The 17062-nt window shown below is 38.0% G+C and overlaps 1 protein-coding gene and 1 long non-coding RNA gene across 2 annotated transcripts in view; one reads left to right on the plus strand and one right to left on the minus strand.

The window, feature by feature from the left end:
• Positions 1–4577: 4577 nt before the first annotated feature.
• Positions 4578–17062, minus strand: part of CUL4A (cullin 4A) — a 35498-nt gene continuing 23013 nt past the window's right edge. The window contains exons 11-19 of the mRNA XM_008635862.2: positions 16178–16282; positions 14362–14472; positions 13880–13965; positions 12786–12893; positions 11470–11583; positions 10446–10551; positions 7277–7449; positions 6272–6424; positions 4578–5994 (exon numbers count right to left, since the gene is read on the minus strand). Of these exons, the coding sequence (XP_008634084.1) occupies positions 5899–5994; positions 6272–6424; positions 7277–7449; positions 10446–10551; positions 11470–11583; positions 12786–12893; positions 13880–13965; positions 14362–14472; positions 16178–16282 (1052 nt within the window). The 3' untranslated portion in view covers positions 4578–5898. The remainder of the gene's footprint in view (positions 5995–6271; positions 6425–7276; positions 7450–10445; positions 10552–11469; positions 11584–12785; positions 12894–13879; positions 13966–14361; positions 14473–16177; positions 16283–17062) is intronic.
• LOC108447354 lies at positions 9318–14837 on the plus strand. The gene is made up of 3 exons (XR_001862879.1): positions 9318–10049; positions 12098–12252; positions 14706–14837. It is a non-coding gene; the product is annotated as an uncharacterized LOC108447354 (long non-coding RNA).

Consider the following 17062-nt stretch of genomic DNA (forward strand, 5'->3'; position numbering starts at 1 on the left):
AGGGAGGAGCTGCTTTGGTGAGCAAGTCAGCCGCCTGAGTTCCGAATTGCCTCCAGCATATGCTTCATGCCACTGAACCTAAAGGCAGTTTAAGGCGAGTACGGTCGTTTCGCACAGAATCAATTCAGTTCCAGCTGTGTAAAAACATTGGAAGTTGATGGTCTGTTACCTCTGAAGTGTTGTATCTATATACTCAGGTCTACATATAACTCCCATGTGTTCCAAGACAAAACAGGGACTGCTAAGGATGTGTGTTTGCATGGGTAAAAATTGCCGTTTCACATAGCAGGTGTCTGATGGTTTTTAAGGAATCCCTTTTCTTTTATTGAGAAAACCTGAAAAGAAGGTGAAGTTAGTTTGTAAATATTGTCAGATGTAATGGAGATGGGAAGCCCAGGCCATTTGATCACTTCGTAATCCAATGGTCTCTCTTATCTACAGTGTTAGGGATATGCTTACTTCATCTGAAACCTCAGAATCATATATCTTGCTCCTGAAATCCTGTTTCTGGTACTATTGGAATGTGTCCTAATGTTAGCATGCCTCTGCTTTCTCACAATGACTGCCATATAGTCCCCTCTTCTCACTACAGGCTGCTCCAGATTAATCAGCTCTGAGGCAGAATCATTTCTGCTCCCAAGCTGCCTTCATACATTTTTACTTTCAACCCATTTGAAATGCAATTTAGCTACTCCCAGGTGCTAAAGTCAAGTTCAGCTACTGTGAACTTGACCTTTCCTTGCTGTTTGTCTCAGTTCATTCACAGTTCCTGTTTCCCCAAAATATCCTGGATAAGTTTAGTTGCTCCGTAGGGGGGCCTGGGGATCTACCTTTAATTTTCAATGCTATTGCTATAAACGTGCATTTCTTTTTTAATGCTGCAGTTTTAGCTGTGCATTTTTAGACACAGTAATACATTACTTTAGTTTGTTTTTCCCTGCAACACTTCTAGCAATCTTTATTCTTGCCATGCTTTGCCAAAAGCAGAAGTTAGTCAGTTTGAAAAAGGACATAACAAGCAGCTCTGGTCAAGTGTTTGAATGAGTCATCTGCAGAGGAGTTGAGGGTAATGGAGGTGGGATAGAGGCTGTTCTCATTTTGGATCACTGTTTTTGGAACCTGCACTGGGACTGGAGGAAAGTCTGCGGAACACAAAATCTCCCACAAGACAAATGGAGAGGGAGGCCCAAGGTCAGGTTTAAACTTGGTGTGCAGTGTTCTGCCTCCCTGCTGGAAAATTGATAGGCGTCTATGAACGGAAAAATGACATATGCTTGGATTACTACCAAAAAAAGATCAATATATATATATAAAAGTTGCATAAAGCAATAATATTGTGGCAAAATATGGTAAATAAAGAACATAAGGTTATCAGCAGAGAATGATGTTGACCTTCCATGCTGTGGATCATTAGCTCATTAGGCCTTTAATAATGGTGCAGAGATGGCACAATACCAATTTCCACCTCCTTTCAGTACAAGTATTACCAGGGTGTTTGTTAGACAAATGCATCAAGTCTTGCACAACCATGTTGGCCATCAGCCCCACTGCTTGGTAACTTGTTGGCTGACATCAATCAAACTTGATAGCAGGGTGAGACATACACAAACAAAGTTACAGCTTCTGTAAAAGCTGCTATATACACAGCCTGGAGGTCCAAATTAGTGCTGTCACTGAGGGAAGTGAAATGTAGTCCATACCTAGCCCCTACACATTTCATTTGACAGAGTTGCTGGCCAACCAACAGGCTCACAGGCCCAGACACAAACCATGATGCACTGCCTGGCCTTTTTTCAGAGCTGTGGATGCAGAAGGGGCTGCTCATGGGAAACACCCAGGAGATGTAGGAGCCATTACTACAATAAAAGCTGTCCTCTGATGTCCAGGCAGACTACAAGCAAGGGAGACAAAATACAGGCTAGGAATTTTTACCAGGAAACAATTTCTGCATAACATGACTCTTATTTTCCCACAGCCTTTTGCTGAGTATTACCTGACTTCACACAGTTACTTCCTTTCCAAAGAGACTTGCTAGGAATGGCTAACCAACTTCATGGTACTCTCCTGAACATACCTGCCAAAGATAATAAACCTGCAAACAGAATGGAACTATTTAGGTTGGAAAAGACCTCAAACGTTACTGAGCTCAACTGGTAGCCCAGCACTGCCTAGTGTACCACTAAACTAATGTCACTAAGCACCACATCTATAGGTCTTTTAAATACCTCCAGGGATAGTGACTTCATCAATTCCCTGGACAGCTTGATCCAGTGATTGACAACTCTTTCAGTAAAGAAATTTTCCCTAACAAAAATTTTTGCTAAACCTCTCCTGGCACAGCTTGAGGTCTTTCCCTCTCATCCTGTCACTTGTTACTTGGGAGAAGAGACCAACCCCCATCTGGCTACAGCCTCCTTTCAGGCAGTTGTAGAGAGCAATAAGGCCCCCTCCCTGAGCCTTGTTTTTTCCAGCCTTAACAACCCCAGCTCCCAAGCTGCTCCTCATGACTTGAGCTCCAGACCCATCACCAGCTCCACTGTCCTTCTCTGGACACTCTCCAGAGTGTCACTGTCATGTACTGAGGGGCCCAGAATCTGAGATGTGGCCTCTCCAGTGCTGAGTACAGGGAGACAATCACTGCCCTGGTGGTCCTGCTGGCCACACTATTGCTGATGCAGGCCAGGATGCCACTGGCCTTCTTGGCCACACTCTGGGGCTCCTGTTCAGCCACTGTCAACCAGCACCCCCAGCTGCTTTTCCACTGGGCAGCTTTCCAGCCACTCCGCGTCCCTGCCTAGAGCAATGCATAGGTAGATCTGCATAACAAGCTGAGACACTGAAGTTACCTGACAGGTGTGTAAGTTTTGGTTTTTTCTGTCCCAAAGCTGTATAACAGAAAGAAAGGATGAAAAAAGCTGCAGCAGATCAAGGGAGTTAAATGATAAACCCAGGTTCAGATACAGTAATCCAGGAGAAGCCAAAATACAGAACTAAGAAAAAAAAGACCCAAGGAGGGGGGAGGAAGGAGGCTGGTAAGGAGAGCTGTAACGGCCAGGCTTAGGAAGCACGTTTAAGTCAGCTCTCAGCCTACATTCCCACACTTGCTTTCCCTCAGGAAATGTTGGGCTATAGAACAGTGTGTCACACTTAGGAAAACTGCTTCTAAAATGCATATAATGTATGTTTGGATAAGTTAGAGCCCCCAGCTGTATCCAGACTCCTGCTGTTATTTTTGTCATTCCATAGAAGCTGCTATACAGTTTGTTCTAAGGACGCTGAATTGCCAAGACCCAGGTTTCCCAGACATACCTGAACATAGATGCTCTACACAGGACATCTGTTACTTTTGCTACTGGCCAACATCTTCAACTCTGGGTGATCTTCCAGGAAGAAATGTTTAACCTCACCCCTGTGGGTACAGGTACACTCAGGGCAATATGACACCAAAGAACCAAGTGATTGAGGCACGCTGCTCAGCCAAATTCCAACACCAAATACTGAAAAGCAATCAAATGCAGCTATTTCACTTTAGAGAAGTGATTTCCATGCTGACTCAAAGTAACTGCTTACCTGTTTGATTCAGCACATAAAAAATCCCAGTAAGAAAAATTTGAGGAAATCAAATTAAAAATGAGGACCTGAGAAAAAGAGTCACAATGACCTGGCCTGTCAGTTTGTCCCAAAGCTTTGAGCCTCTGAAGCCACTTGCAGACTAATCTGGAAGAGTAAAAGTCTTCAGGGATCATTACATTCTCTGTAGGTTCAAGGGGTAAGGGGATGGGTAGAGATCAGCAGCTGGATGAAGGACACAACCCCCGCTCCCACAAGCAGAAAGGCAGAACCAAGGAGAACCCCTCTGAGTACTGCTGCTTGAGGTTATTTGTAGGGGAAGATACAGTCAGGGACCAAGGGCATACAGCACAGAAAGACACTGTTCATAATTTCCACTGCTGTGGAACAACTAATTTTTAACTGCTAGACCAGAAAAACATGGCAGAAGTTCTTTGTCTGTGGCAATTAAGAAAAACGGCACATCTCAGCACTTTTAATTAACATTGCTGCTTGAGGCAGAACCATTTCAGTCATCGTCAGGATAATACCACTGCCTTAAGCTGTTGTTGAAAACCACTGAACCAGAACATTTGGGTTCGGAAGGTGCAGGCAGTACATTCTCACTGCTTCAGAACAGCTACTGCACACTACTGCCAGCTCTCAGTGGGGATAAAGCCTCTCTGGCCATCACATTTCTGTCAGGCACATATTCTGTGAGGTACAAAGTCTGCTAAGATAGAGTTCATTGGTTTCCATACACATAAAAAGTGAACTACAAAGTGAATGGTGTACTAAAGAACCAACCACACAAACTGAAGTGCCACATTCTCAAAAAGGCTAAGAAATGAATACTTAATATGCATCAAAGATTTTATTTGCATTAACTGAAGATTCAAATATTAAAATAAGTCTATATTAAATTATAATATTAAATATGCTTTAAATACAATAAACTAAACGTGTTTAGTTTTGAAACAAAGGGAACAAAAATGATTCAGAATGCAATACAATTAATGACACCAGAGGACAGAATAAGGACTTTTAATATGTAGTTCCACAAGATGTCAACTCAGCACTGTTTACTTTAAGAAGAGGTGGCCTTTTAATTGATGCACAAACCCCATGTTACATAAACTTAGTAAGGTATCTCTCAAGAAGCTCAGTTAAATCCTCATTTATGTAGTGATCAAAACTCCTTTGGTAGCTCTTTTTCAGAATGAAACACACCAGCAGACAGATGAGGAAAATAAACAGTCTTGCAAGTATTACCAGAAAAGGTGTCTTCCTTATAGTTACAATTATCTAACAGACCTACAGTGTCTTTCACTCTAATTCAAATCAACTTACATATGTACAATATGTAACAAAGTACTCACAAAATCCTTAGTCTTTCAAGACAAAAAGCTATGCTTTCCCAATATTGAGACCATAAAAGTATTTTTTTAAAAAAAGGTTTTGTTTTCTTAAAGTGGAGCACACTGTACAGTAGGTTCCCTGGATGTTATTTTCAAGGCAGAATTGAATGTTACAGCAATTACAGAAACAGTGAAATACACCTGCTGCCCTAAAATGAGGTAGGGCCTCTGACTCAGATCTAATCTTTGCCACCCAAGCCAGCAGAAGTAGTAGTAATAGAACAATCCATATTTTAGCTAAATAATCCAACAGCTCAGTACACACATGAATGCAGTTGTCCTCTTGGCACTTCAAGGATCTCACTTCAAAACCTGATTTATCCAAACCAGACTGAAGTTTGCAATAACTTGGAAGAAAATTAACTGAACACAAGTTTAAGGGTTTTCATGGTGCAAAACTTCCAAACTTCAGTGTATTTCAACAACACTGCTTACACATACATGTTCATCAATGAAGGGTTTTAAAAAAGTTACCCAAGTTGTCACTGTAGCTAAAGAATGCAGCATTTACGGACTTCATGGATGCAGTTAGGAACACCTAAATGAAGAAACCAGACTTGCATCCATCGCAGAAGTATTTCTCACACAGGTGATTTTACCTTTCCATCCAACTCCAATGACATTGTTAAACAAAACTGTAAAACTAAATTCTGAAGAACCCAAGAGAACAAAAGATTAACTAAAGGGTAAAAAAAACCCAGGACATTTAAAATTAGTAAGAAGTCTTGACAAAGGCGATCAATTAACATGTCATTTTGCTGCTTTTCCACAGCAGTGCATGCAGCTGGTTGAATAATATACATCAACCTGAAATCTGCCAAAACAAAAGTCTGGAACAGCATAGGTATTTGGTGTCCTGAAGATATATGTGGATGATTTTGGTTTTTATTTTTTTGCCTTTTAATTTCTTAAAAATAAAACTATTTCTTCTTTATGCAACATAGTGGTACTGATTGGGGTTGTCTTTGTCTCTCTCCATATAGTCTCTGTCAATGAGAGATTCAATTCTCTTTTTCAAGTCTCCAGGCTACAAGAAAAGATGAGATTAGTGTAACAGTTAGTAATATAAAGGCAAATATATTTTTTAAAAATACTGCTAAAAACTACGTAAGAAATGCACCACAGTATATAATTAATGTACTATGGATACTCTGGCTTCTTTCTCTTCACATAATACCTTAATCTTTATGTTTAATTCTATGATATTTCACATTTCTTGCTCTTGTGGACAAGCTGAATAGAAAAATATATTACATATATTTAGATAAATCTAGGATGGTTTGACAAACAAAAACATAAGTTACCTTTACAGGAAATTTCAGCTGATTATACAATTCCGAAACAAGAAGATTATGACCAAGAGTCTTTCTCATCTTCATTATTCGTACAATAGCAGCATCAATCTGGTATTGCCTGTCCTGAAATACTCTTTCAGTTGTGCTGACCTGTTCCTCAACCTGAAGAACAATACAACACCACGAATCATATCACCTTCTGCTACTACTTTTTATTAATTACATGTCTATAGTTAACCTTTGCAGTAAAATGAAATTCATGCATTCTTACTCATTCTTGAGACAGATGCACACATTACTGCATTCTAAGAGCTAAGTGATTCTGAAGTACTGCTAAAGCAAGTAAAAGAGAAAATTAACAATAATGTAAAGGAAAAAATAATGTGTCTTATTTTACATTATTTGATAAGTTAAAGTAAGTATTAAAAACTCCCTTCAGATTTCTGAGAGAACACAACAGTTTGACAACTCAAATACAGCAGCATTTTGTGTCAAACTCCAGTGTGACTTTTACGGAATTCAACACACAAAGGCAAAAAAGAAACAAGCCAATGTTAATTAAAATATGTCATCTTGTGTCAAGAATGGGGATTCAGATACAACAAAGATATCCACTGCAGAATCAGGGACTACCCTGACTTTTATAGCCCTCTTACCTGCTAAATATAGAAGTGACATGGTGACATTTGATTCATGAGTTCAATATAGTACCAACACTTCAGCAATACCACAGAAACTTCTAAGATGGACTGAAACCTCTACATCCTTTTAGTTTAATATATAGGCATTTAAGGTTGCTTCTTGCACTTGCAAATTAAGTCGTTTTCAATTTCAGTGATTTTAAAGTCTTTATTGCCTCTCTGAGTCATCTTGACTACTCTAAAAATTAAATAGCCTTTAAAATTAAATATTCCTTTCTTTATATGCAAAAATTACAAGAGATTATGTCTTTCCATATGGGACATGTAGATAAACAGTTAATACATAAACTGAATGAATGCAAAAAGTACGTACTGTTTCTTTCATTTGAATCTGGTTGATCTTTATTCTAAACAATTTATGCTTGAAATCACCATTAAAGATGAATTTATCTCCATCTTCTACCTCCTTGCCCTTTGGATTTTTAATCAATACTCGTGCTTTCCCGCAAGCTAAAGACTGCAAGGTTCTTCTTAATTCACTGTCCTCTGTGAAGGAGTTCAAATATGGGAGAAAGCAGAACAAAACATTTACATGAAGCGTTTTATGTGATTAATCTAGAAATAAAATTGAAAAGCTAGTGGTTTTATGTTAATACTTTCTTCCAACTAAGTTCCAATTAGAAAGTAGCTCACAGCCTTCATACTTCATCTCATCTTTCACAGGTTAAGTGCTGAGAGCACACACAGGATTATATAAATCATAAAAGACAGACTTAAGCTCATATCAGTGAGTTTTCCATCCAAAATAGTTTCAGAAAAGACTTCACATTAACACAAACTTAGTTCTATTGCTTTAGTTGTGTGGTAGTAACAGAACTTTATACCAGAAAAGGTCAGTATGACAAGAAACTCAAGCCCCTTATTTTAGTGTTTTTGTCACACAGCAGAAAACATATAATAGAATAAAATTACAGACATCTAAATTGACAGGAAGATGTTTTGTGGGAGGGTAGAGCTGACAGCTGTTATAGTCAAACTTCCCCCAAAACAGGAAAGTAGTAGACACAAGTATGTGAGGAAAACTTTACCTAGTAATATTTAAGGCTTAAAAGCATTTAGAGAAGAAGATAAAATGAAGTCTTAAACATTCTAATAATTATGTAGCAAAGTCTTGTATCAAGATTTTGCATTGAAACAGCCTCTGCAGTCTCTATAATACTTTATTCACAGAATAAAACTATCACTAAATGTGTTGGATCTCCTGAACAGTTTTAGTCTAAAAACTGAAAGAAAGGTTTTGCAGTCTAGTGCTGAAGTACAGCTGAGTAAAAGATTAACACTACTGCTATTTTTAAAATACTTAAGCTTTCACACAGAGCAACCTTGTATTTTTTTTTAAGCTTCCAAGTGTTCTATGATTTCTAAAAAAACCCCTTTAAACATGTGGGCTAAACAGGCATTTATATTGTTTGAGACATTTTGTGTGTTTCAACCTCAGTAAATGCAGATTGTTGTGTTTTTGTCCAAACACAAGGATGCTGTTAAAACACTATGGAGCTCTGCAGGTCAAGTCACAGGTTACAGTATGCCCAAGGGAAGGAATTTACAATTACCTATCAATCCCTGAAGTAAAAGCTACTACAGCTCCTAGCGGCTTCCTTGATAATAAGGCAAGTAAGAACATGGAGTATATTTGGACAACACATCTCAAAGCAGCACAATTAGCAGAGAGAAGGTGAACATTCTTTCTCTGAGTAACAGTTTATGCATTTTCTCACTGTCCTAATGTACCAGGGACAATCTCATTAAAGAGACTGAAGGTAGTTTATTTTAACAGTGACTGGAAAACACAAGTTCCAACCATGGCCAGTTAATCCCTACAAGAAAAATGGAGAGGGACTTGTAAATTTACAAGACCATGTAGTGACGTGGACAAGGGGGAATGGCTTCAAACTGAAACAGAATAGATTAGGTATTAGAAAGAAATTCTTTATTGTTGAGGGTAGTCAGGCACTAGAACAGGTTGTCCCGAGAAGTTCTGGATGCACCTTCCCTGGAATTGTTCAAAGCCAGGCTGGGTGGAGCTCTGAGCAACCTGGTGTAATGGAAGGTATCCCTGCCCAGGGCAGAGGGCTGGAACTAGATTATCTTTAAGATCCCTTCCAAGCCATTCTGTGACTCTAAGCCATTCATCCTGGCCTTCCAGAAACCCTGTGGACCATGAACTGTCCTTACTACCTAAGTCTCTATACCTAAATTCTCCATAGGGGAGAGAAATACAGACATGGTGCTCAGTGCAGTGACATATAGGTAGCTCCCAACTATCAATTCCAGCCAGGTGCCTTAAGAACAGTCTACTGAATTCCTTATTCTGTGCTATAATGGAATGGATTTCCATGCAGCAGCTTTATCAGTTGCTGTCAGGCAGCCAGAATGCAAGCTCCAAGGGACAGCAATCCAAGATGAGTAAGCAGGACTTGGATCAGGGCTTGCATGAACCTGTGTTTGTTCTGTAAACATTGTACTCCAACGTATTGAGTCTCTCCAGACTATCCTGATGATTACTATCACTGGCATGGATTTTCTTCAGCTCCCTTACCACTAATGGAGAGGATGACTAAGCAACTTGAAGCACTGACACTGAGACAATGGAGCTGTACTTCCTTCTCCCAGGCTGTACTTCCTTCTGCAATGCATCATTCTGAACTGCAAGGATTCTTGGTATCTCCATTTTACAGTATTTTAGTAAATATATTACAATATTTTAGTACTTGTATGGGCTCAAATTCTCTCAGATACTGCTGTATTAGGTTGATCTTAAGTTTCACATGTGAGGGACTATTGGGTATAAGCTGCTGATTGATGCAGAACTTTCAGAGAGTAGTGATGACAGTGTTTTGGCTAACTATTTCAAGAAAGTGTAAGAATTTGGGGGGAAAAACCCATCCAAGAACATAAAAACACAGAAGACAGATACTGCAGATGGTTAAAAGGGAAACTACTCTTCCTCAGTTTTCTTGGTCCTTCAGGTTCAAAAGTACAGGGGCAGGCAGCTATGAAGTACACACCCAGCACACACTGCTGCTCTGAACACATCAGACCTGCTGTGAAGGGGCACCCCAGCAACAGTAATGGGCAACAGGCAGGTGAGCTCTCAACAGTTCCACTGAAAATACTCTCTTGAATCACCCCCAACTGAAAGGGAGCAAAACTAATCTGTACACAGAACAGTCTTTATCACCATTTAAATTTTAAGAATTGCAATGATATATTTTGTAAATCTAATAGGTTGTTAGGAGTATCACATGCCACACAGCTCTTACTAATAATTTTGTGAAGCATCCATTTTACACACTAAGAAAATATACTACGAAATACCTGCAGTATGTTTTCCTCATCTTTTGTTGTGTGTATGCTATTGGAGCATAAAGTTAGGCCTAACAACCATGACAAATTTCTTTAAATTAGGCCTTTACATACCAAATCATAATTGGCAATCACTTGACAAATAAATTTAAGAATCAGAAAAGTATTCTTCTTACCTACGCCAGTGGCCATTTTAATTTCTTCAAAACTGAATTCATCCCCTTCATTAAACATAAGCAATACTAATGTCTGAAAGAGCGATACTTGAAACTCCTTCTTCCCCTAAAAGAGAAACAACAAATAATAGTAATATTCAGAGAATTTTCAGTTGTACCCCCTACCTTTGACAGTTACAGAAAGTATACACTAATTTTTCTATTTCTACAAGAATGGATATGCATTTTAGAATGCCTGGCACACAGAAGAATCAGACTGAATGTAGTATTGAGGAAACAGGATATTTTTAAAACCTCTATTTTTTTTGCTCTTCTAACAGTAACAATACAGTACACAGCAGAAGCTTGTTAGAATGGCCTGGTATTTACTTCACATCCTTTATTTTAGTTACAATACATGAAATTTTGGTGTTGCCACCATCAATAGTGAATTTCTCTGTACTTTATATTCACAATGAGTTAGTAAAAGAATTCAAGGGTTGTTCTGTCTTTGCTGTGGCTCACTGAAGCTGCACTATTACAAGGCAAGATACTGCATGAGACAAAACAAAACCACATGAACAAACAATGCAGTTATTTAACAGTTAAATAATTCAACAAGCATTTAAATTTTAACCACAGCCATCACATGACTAACACCCTTCAGTCTCTTTTTGTATGTCAAGCATACTAAAAGCATCACCAGGATTTCTACAATCAAAACAATTCCAGATTAAAGATAAAAAATGCTGTGTTCTTTTTCTTGCTTTAATTTCTTGCTTTATTACAACCTAATTTATTTGAATGAGCAACAATTCCTATCAAATGAATATTACCAAAAGGTATCACTGTTGTCTTGTTAGCTAGGTAGTATTTCAGTTTAATTATAGAAAGCCTACTTTCTGTACAAAATAATAGTATTGACGTGATTGTTCCTCCACAAAAATGTTACTACCTTTATAAAAAAATACAATACGTTACTAGATTCCAAATAATTGACTTAAATTTTAACCCAACAGGCAAAGCATTATACAAGCAAACTTACTTCCTTAAATTCTGCCTTTAGGACAGCATGTCCTAAAGTGGTCTGCCACTGAAGTTTTCGACCACTGTGTTTTCCCAGGTAAAAGGTTTTAAATACCTCTTGAAGTTTTATCATCTGTAAAGAAAAGAGAGAAAAACATTAGCATTATACCAGTGCAGTGATACCAAATGACTTCACACATAATTCCTTTATTTTCCTCAACCACGTTGAGGAAAAAAAAGCCACAGAAAATAATAGGCTCTTTTGTGGGAAAAACTTAATCCAAAGAGGAAAATTCTGCTCTCAAGTACATTGGTACTATTATACACATAAGAAAGCCTCAATTCAAAAATAACTGAATTTTCCTTGGGTTTTTATCTTGCTTTTGTTTTAAATAACAGTAAAATAAACTCCCTGTAAAGGGTTTTAAACCTCAGAAATAGATACTGGTTTTGTCCTGGACTTTGAATCTGACCTAGAAATCATGGGACAAAAAGCATACATCTCACACCTTTACACTGGCTAGTACCATGTGCTCTTAAGTTCTTCCTGTAAGTTGTGGATGGAATGGAACTCCAGTCCAATTCCACTAACTTTATGCCCTCTTACTTCCAAGTAAGGGGCTTCAACCCCTCCATTTTCATCGCAGATTGCTCAGGCTGGATCTTTCAGAAGTAGTCTGCCATGGAGGAAAAGATACCTCAGAAGCAAGAGCACAAGACCTTCCATATCTTCCAAACTGAGTGGGAACCCCATTATCACCTCTGGCCCCTGAAGCACTTCCCACACCTCCAGTCAAGCAAGGTATTGTAGGGGACTCCAAATACACATTTCAACCTAAATCACTACTGACAGGAGCTTTGCAAAAATCTCTCAACTTGGAAACAATCATTTTGCAGGCAAATACTATTTAAATGCAGGGGCTATTTTCTGTGTGACACATTGCAGGAAACAGGCAGGATCTTCAAAAAAAGGAACGTGCAATAACATAACCATTGACTAGTTCAAAGTGCCTAACCAATGTAGTTAAAGATTGACTAAACTGTGGTGAACAGACCAATTACCAACTTTTAAGTGATTGACTACAATGCTAAGTGAGGCAATTTTATTCCTATTAATATAAATTATTATAAAAAACCCCACACTAAGTGAAATAATCATCTGAATAAGGTGGATTTTATCCGCTGCATTTTATTTTTTGCAATTCTGGAATCTTTAAAACTACATAAACCCCTTAAATATCTAGCAGAAAAACGTAAAATGAAGGACATTATTTCACCCTGTGACAATGATTCCATTCTGTAAAGTGCATTTATAAGAAGAATTCAAACACTAACCTCAGAATTTAGGTGGACTTCCATAGGTGTATAAGTTGGCCAATATCCCATAGTTAAAATATTTACTGTCAGGTCTATATTTCCTGGGTCACTTTGGTTCTGCATATACTAAAATACAAGAGACAAAAATTATTCAAGTATACTATCTACATACTAAATTAGAAAATGTATACACTTAAATTGGAAATTTAGGGTTAGTATAACAATAAAAAATTCTTACAGGCCACATGCTTGTTTGGACATGCTCTACTAGGATTTTGAGTAACTTTCTAATGACCCAACTTCAAAACACAGCAAGCAGGTGGGAGTCCAAAGAAAAGATCAACATGCCTTGAAATATCCTAGACCACTGTCTATACAGGGTGCTAAGGTCAAAGAAACTTTAATCACATGCAAATAAAGAAGAAAAGCTTTTGATCAGAAGCCATGGCAAGGACTACAAGATGAAAAGGATCTCTTTGGACTTCTACATCTGCTAGACAAAACTTTTTCATATAATTGGGGTAGAGCATCAGTCAAGCCAGACTGCAAAATCTGGGAGAGAAGAGTCTCTACAGTATTTTATTACAGGCATTGTCCTGGGTCAGATCTCTAACCCAGCACCCTGACTTCAGTAAGGCCCCAAAACAAGTACCCAGGGAGAAATGCAACAACACAGTGAGCATATACAGTATTTCCTGAAAGCATTCCCTCGGTCACCAACAGCTTGGAAACTTTGGGGCTGAGACATACACTGTTTCTGTGCACTTAACGACCTTCAGGGAGTTTCACTGGTGTGGGCCAATCACAAAAAATTCATTAGAGCAGCAGCAGTTTACAGAATGAAGGATACAGACTTTCACACATGTCAGTCAACTAAATTACTATGTGGTACTTAGACCGATTTACTTAAAAAGGAATCAAAACTGTAAAACTATTGTATACAATAAATAAATTCTGTTGTATAAACAGAACTGTAAGTAGACATTATTATTATTACTAGGACCTGCTCAAAAGCTGTTTTGTTTAATTTTAGCTTAATCCAAGGTATAACACAATTAAATGCCTCCCCGTGACTGTGAAAAATTTAGTATACAAACAAAAGCTAAACGTACCTGCTTAAACTGTACCATGACATCTTTGGACAGTTCCATGTCCTTGAACATGCCCTCCAGTTTGCTGGTAAAAGCAGCACCACATTCTGTCTCACAAAAAAAAACCAAAGATCCCACAATTACAAAGAAGCACAGAACAAGTGATAAACATTTAACCTGAGACAGCTGAGCCACATTTACCAGGTTACAGAGCACCCACAAATAGGTACATGTTTTCAGGATTTTGCTCCTCTGTAGGTATATTAAATAAACCAGTCTCATACCAAGGAAGTCTGCCCAATAGTTCTTGCTGAGCATAATGAAAGCTGTTATAAATATATACACACATACATATACACACACACCCCCCTAAGTATTTAAGTAAGAACTGTTCAGGTATTACTTAAAATCTGGCTTATCACTTCCTAAAAGCATGAAAAAATAGGGATTCCAAGTTGCATGCCAAAAAGTAATATAACATTAATACATCTGAAGACACCTACCATGCTTAAGCTTTGACAACATGGACTTCTCAGCATCTACTGATGCACTTTTTCCAACCAGCAGTCTTTTGGCCAAGTCTTTCTTATAAAATGCCTCAAACACATCTTTCCCTGTAAGGAAATTGAAACAAAAAATAAAGTAAAATTAAATGATACATTCTCTCCACATCACTGCCCTTCAGGTTTGTGACATGAGCCTTTCTCATGAAAAGCTGATGAGCAGAACAATATTAACTATGCAGCAGTGAATAAAAACACGTAGACAACTTGTTCTTTTTATATTTTAATGATTTTTAACATATTTTGCAAAATATTTACTTCTTTCTTTCTTATTTCTCCCCCAGGAACTTGGGCTGCCTTGTATTTCCCATTGGAGCAGCTGCAAAACACAAATTACTCCAGAGTCCAGAAGAACATTCTCCCTCCATTGGTCTGATTTATTAAGGGGGGGAGGGCAGGGGAGCTTTTCTATGTATTAAAGAACGTACTTTAAAAGCCTAACGTGAAAAAAAATTTAACCGAAGTCTTCTTACTTGATTTGCCAATAGACTTGAAAATGAAGGAGTCATACAGATACCCACAAACTTTCACACCTTAAACCCAAGCTTCTCCCTATTGACAGTACAAAGATATCAGCAAGGTGTTTCCCTTTTAAGAGGAACAAATTCACTGTAACTCAAGCTACTGTTCGTGTTGCCTGCAATAGCCACTTGCAATTCCTTGCAAACACCTTCCAATTTAGTGCTTCTTATGATAGTCTTCTTCCTTGCCCATCCTGTCCTGGTGAAGTGATGTTTCATGAACCAGCTCCATCAAGATATTATCAAAAAGGCCAGTGCTCAGAAACTACCTAATTATCATCTGCTTTTAAAAGAGCTCTTATGTACTAGACAGTTCAAAATAAAATTTCCGCTTTTAGCTCAGTACTACAAAAAATATGAAGAGTTGGTGAAAGTTTCAGATTAACAGAAATTAATCTCTTAGGCTGACAAGCTGCCAGTACAACTGTTTTCATTCACCATCTCCATCTGACAAAAATGATGCAATTATGATTCAATTATGCAAATGATACTACTTTATGACTTGACTTTCGCATTATATTGTACTTGTTGGGGGTTTTTTATGAGGAGAGAACCCCACAGATCTCAGACAAACTAATACCGAATTGGGTAGTTCCTGCTATTCCACCCCCGCCCAGGACACACATTCCACTTCCCTCAGAACAGTGACCATGTATCTGTATTGGACTGGACCACTGGTTTTTAGGGTATCTAGAAAAAAAAAATCTCCTAACACATTCAAGGATTTTGCTCAGATAGAGACATACATGAGGGAAGTGCATTTCAAAGGCAGTGAAACTCAGCAGTTAACACTTTTTGCTACTATTCTGAGCCCTTCTCTGTGTTCCTTCTTAGCCATGATGAGAAAAGTCAAAAGAGAAGTTGCCGGGTTTTCATGCTTTGTACCTACAACATACATAAATGGATAGGAAAGAGGAAGTCTATACTGTCATTAGAGGAAAGGTTGTGGTTATAGACATGGTTAATTTATGTAAAAAACTTCCAGCAACACCTCTAACTCTTAGGTCTCCACTCACAAGACTCTGAAAGGTCTGTAACTTGCCAATCTCCATAGAACTATTTGTCCTCCCCGGTATATTTATTGTGCTGCTTCAGGTGTAAAGCAACCTGAATTAAAGACCAAGTTGAGCAGAAACTGTTGCTGAAAAAGATCTCTTACATTCAGAGAAAAGCAGCCCTGCTAGTAGCAAGGGGAACAGTTTTAATTGCATCAACAGTGAACCACTATTTCTTACCATGAATGAATCTAAATATGATCATGATTTTGTCAAGGATTCTTTCCAGTTCTTCATCTGTTGCTTCTTTATTACCAGCTCTTAATTTGGAATCCACATATTTTGCTACAAATAAATAAAATTATGTAACAGCTTAAAAAAAGATCAAAAATTACCAACTTAAGCAACTCCTGCTTGAAATATTACTGTGTTAAATACTACTGTATGTTAAAATATAGGATAAGTGCTAAATTTTCTGTTTTCCCTTTTCCCATCCCTATGTTCAGTGGAATGACAGAGCCCTCCTGTATTAGTGGCATAATGGAAAAGTACTGCAAAAAGGAATAGTCCAAGGCAAAAAATGAGCAGAGTATAATAATTAAAATGAATGCATTTGAAATATTTGTGTTATAGTCATAACAAGCACATTATTTGTTGAAAGACAATGTTCTGGAAGTGTACAATGTACATGAATGTATTTTATGAGAAACAAACAAACAACAAAGAGGACTATATTTTTGTAGACCTTTACCATGTCTCTCATGCTCCTTGGCAGGAGCACATTAAAATTTAAACAAAAGCAATGCTTTCCAGTTAGTAGTTTCAGAATGCCAGAAATAAGGTTAAGCCTTGAGTTTAGCTAAGTATTCATTAAGCCACATTAGTATCCTTATACAACCTTCTGTGTAAGAAGAAAACCTTTGTGGGAGCTGGAACACCATGATCCACAAATGACAACAGCCCATATCATGGCTTTAAACCTGTATCACTATGTTGTGCAATCTGTCCTACATAAAGCTGATTTTAGAAGGAAGACACAAAAGCCAAATAAAGGCAAAAGAAAGTACAGAGGAAAAACAAACAAGCAAGGAGCAGGATCCTCTCCTGATGTAAAATGCCACAGCT

The sequence above is a fragment of the Corvus brachyrhynchos genome, unplaced genomic scaffold, assembly GCF_000691975.1.
Source record: "Corvus brachyrhynchos isolate BGI_N302 unplaced genomic scaffold, ASM69197v1 scaffold83, whole genome shotgun sequence".
Taxonomy (NCBI): Eukaryota; Metazoa; Chordata; class Aves; order Passeriformes; family Corvidae; genus Corvus; species Corvus brachyrhynchos.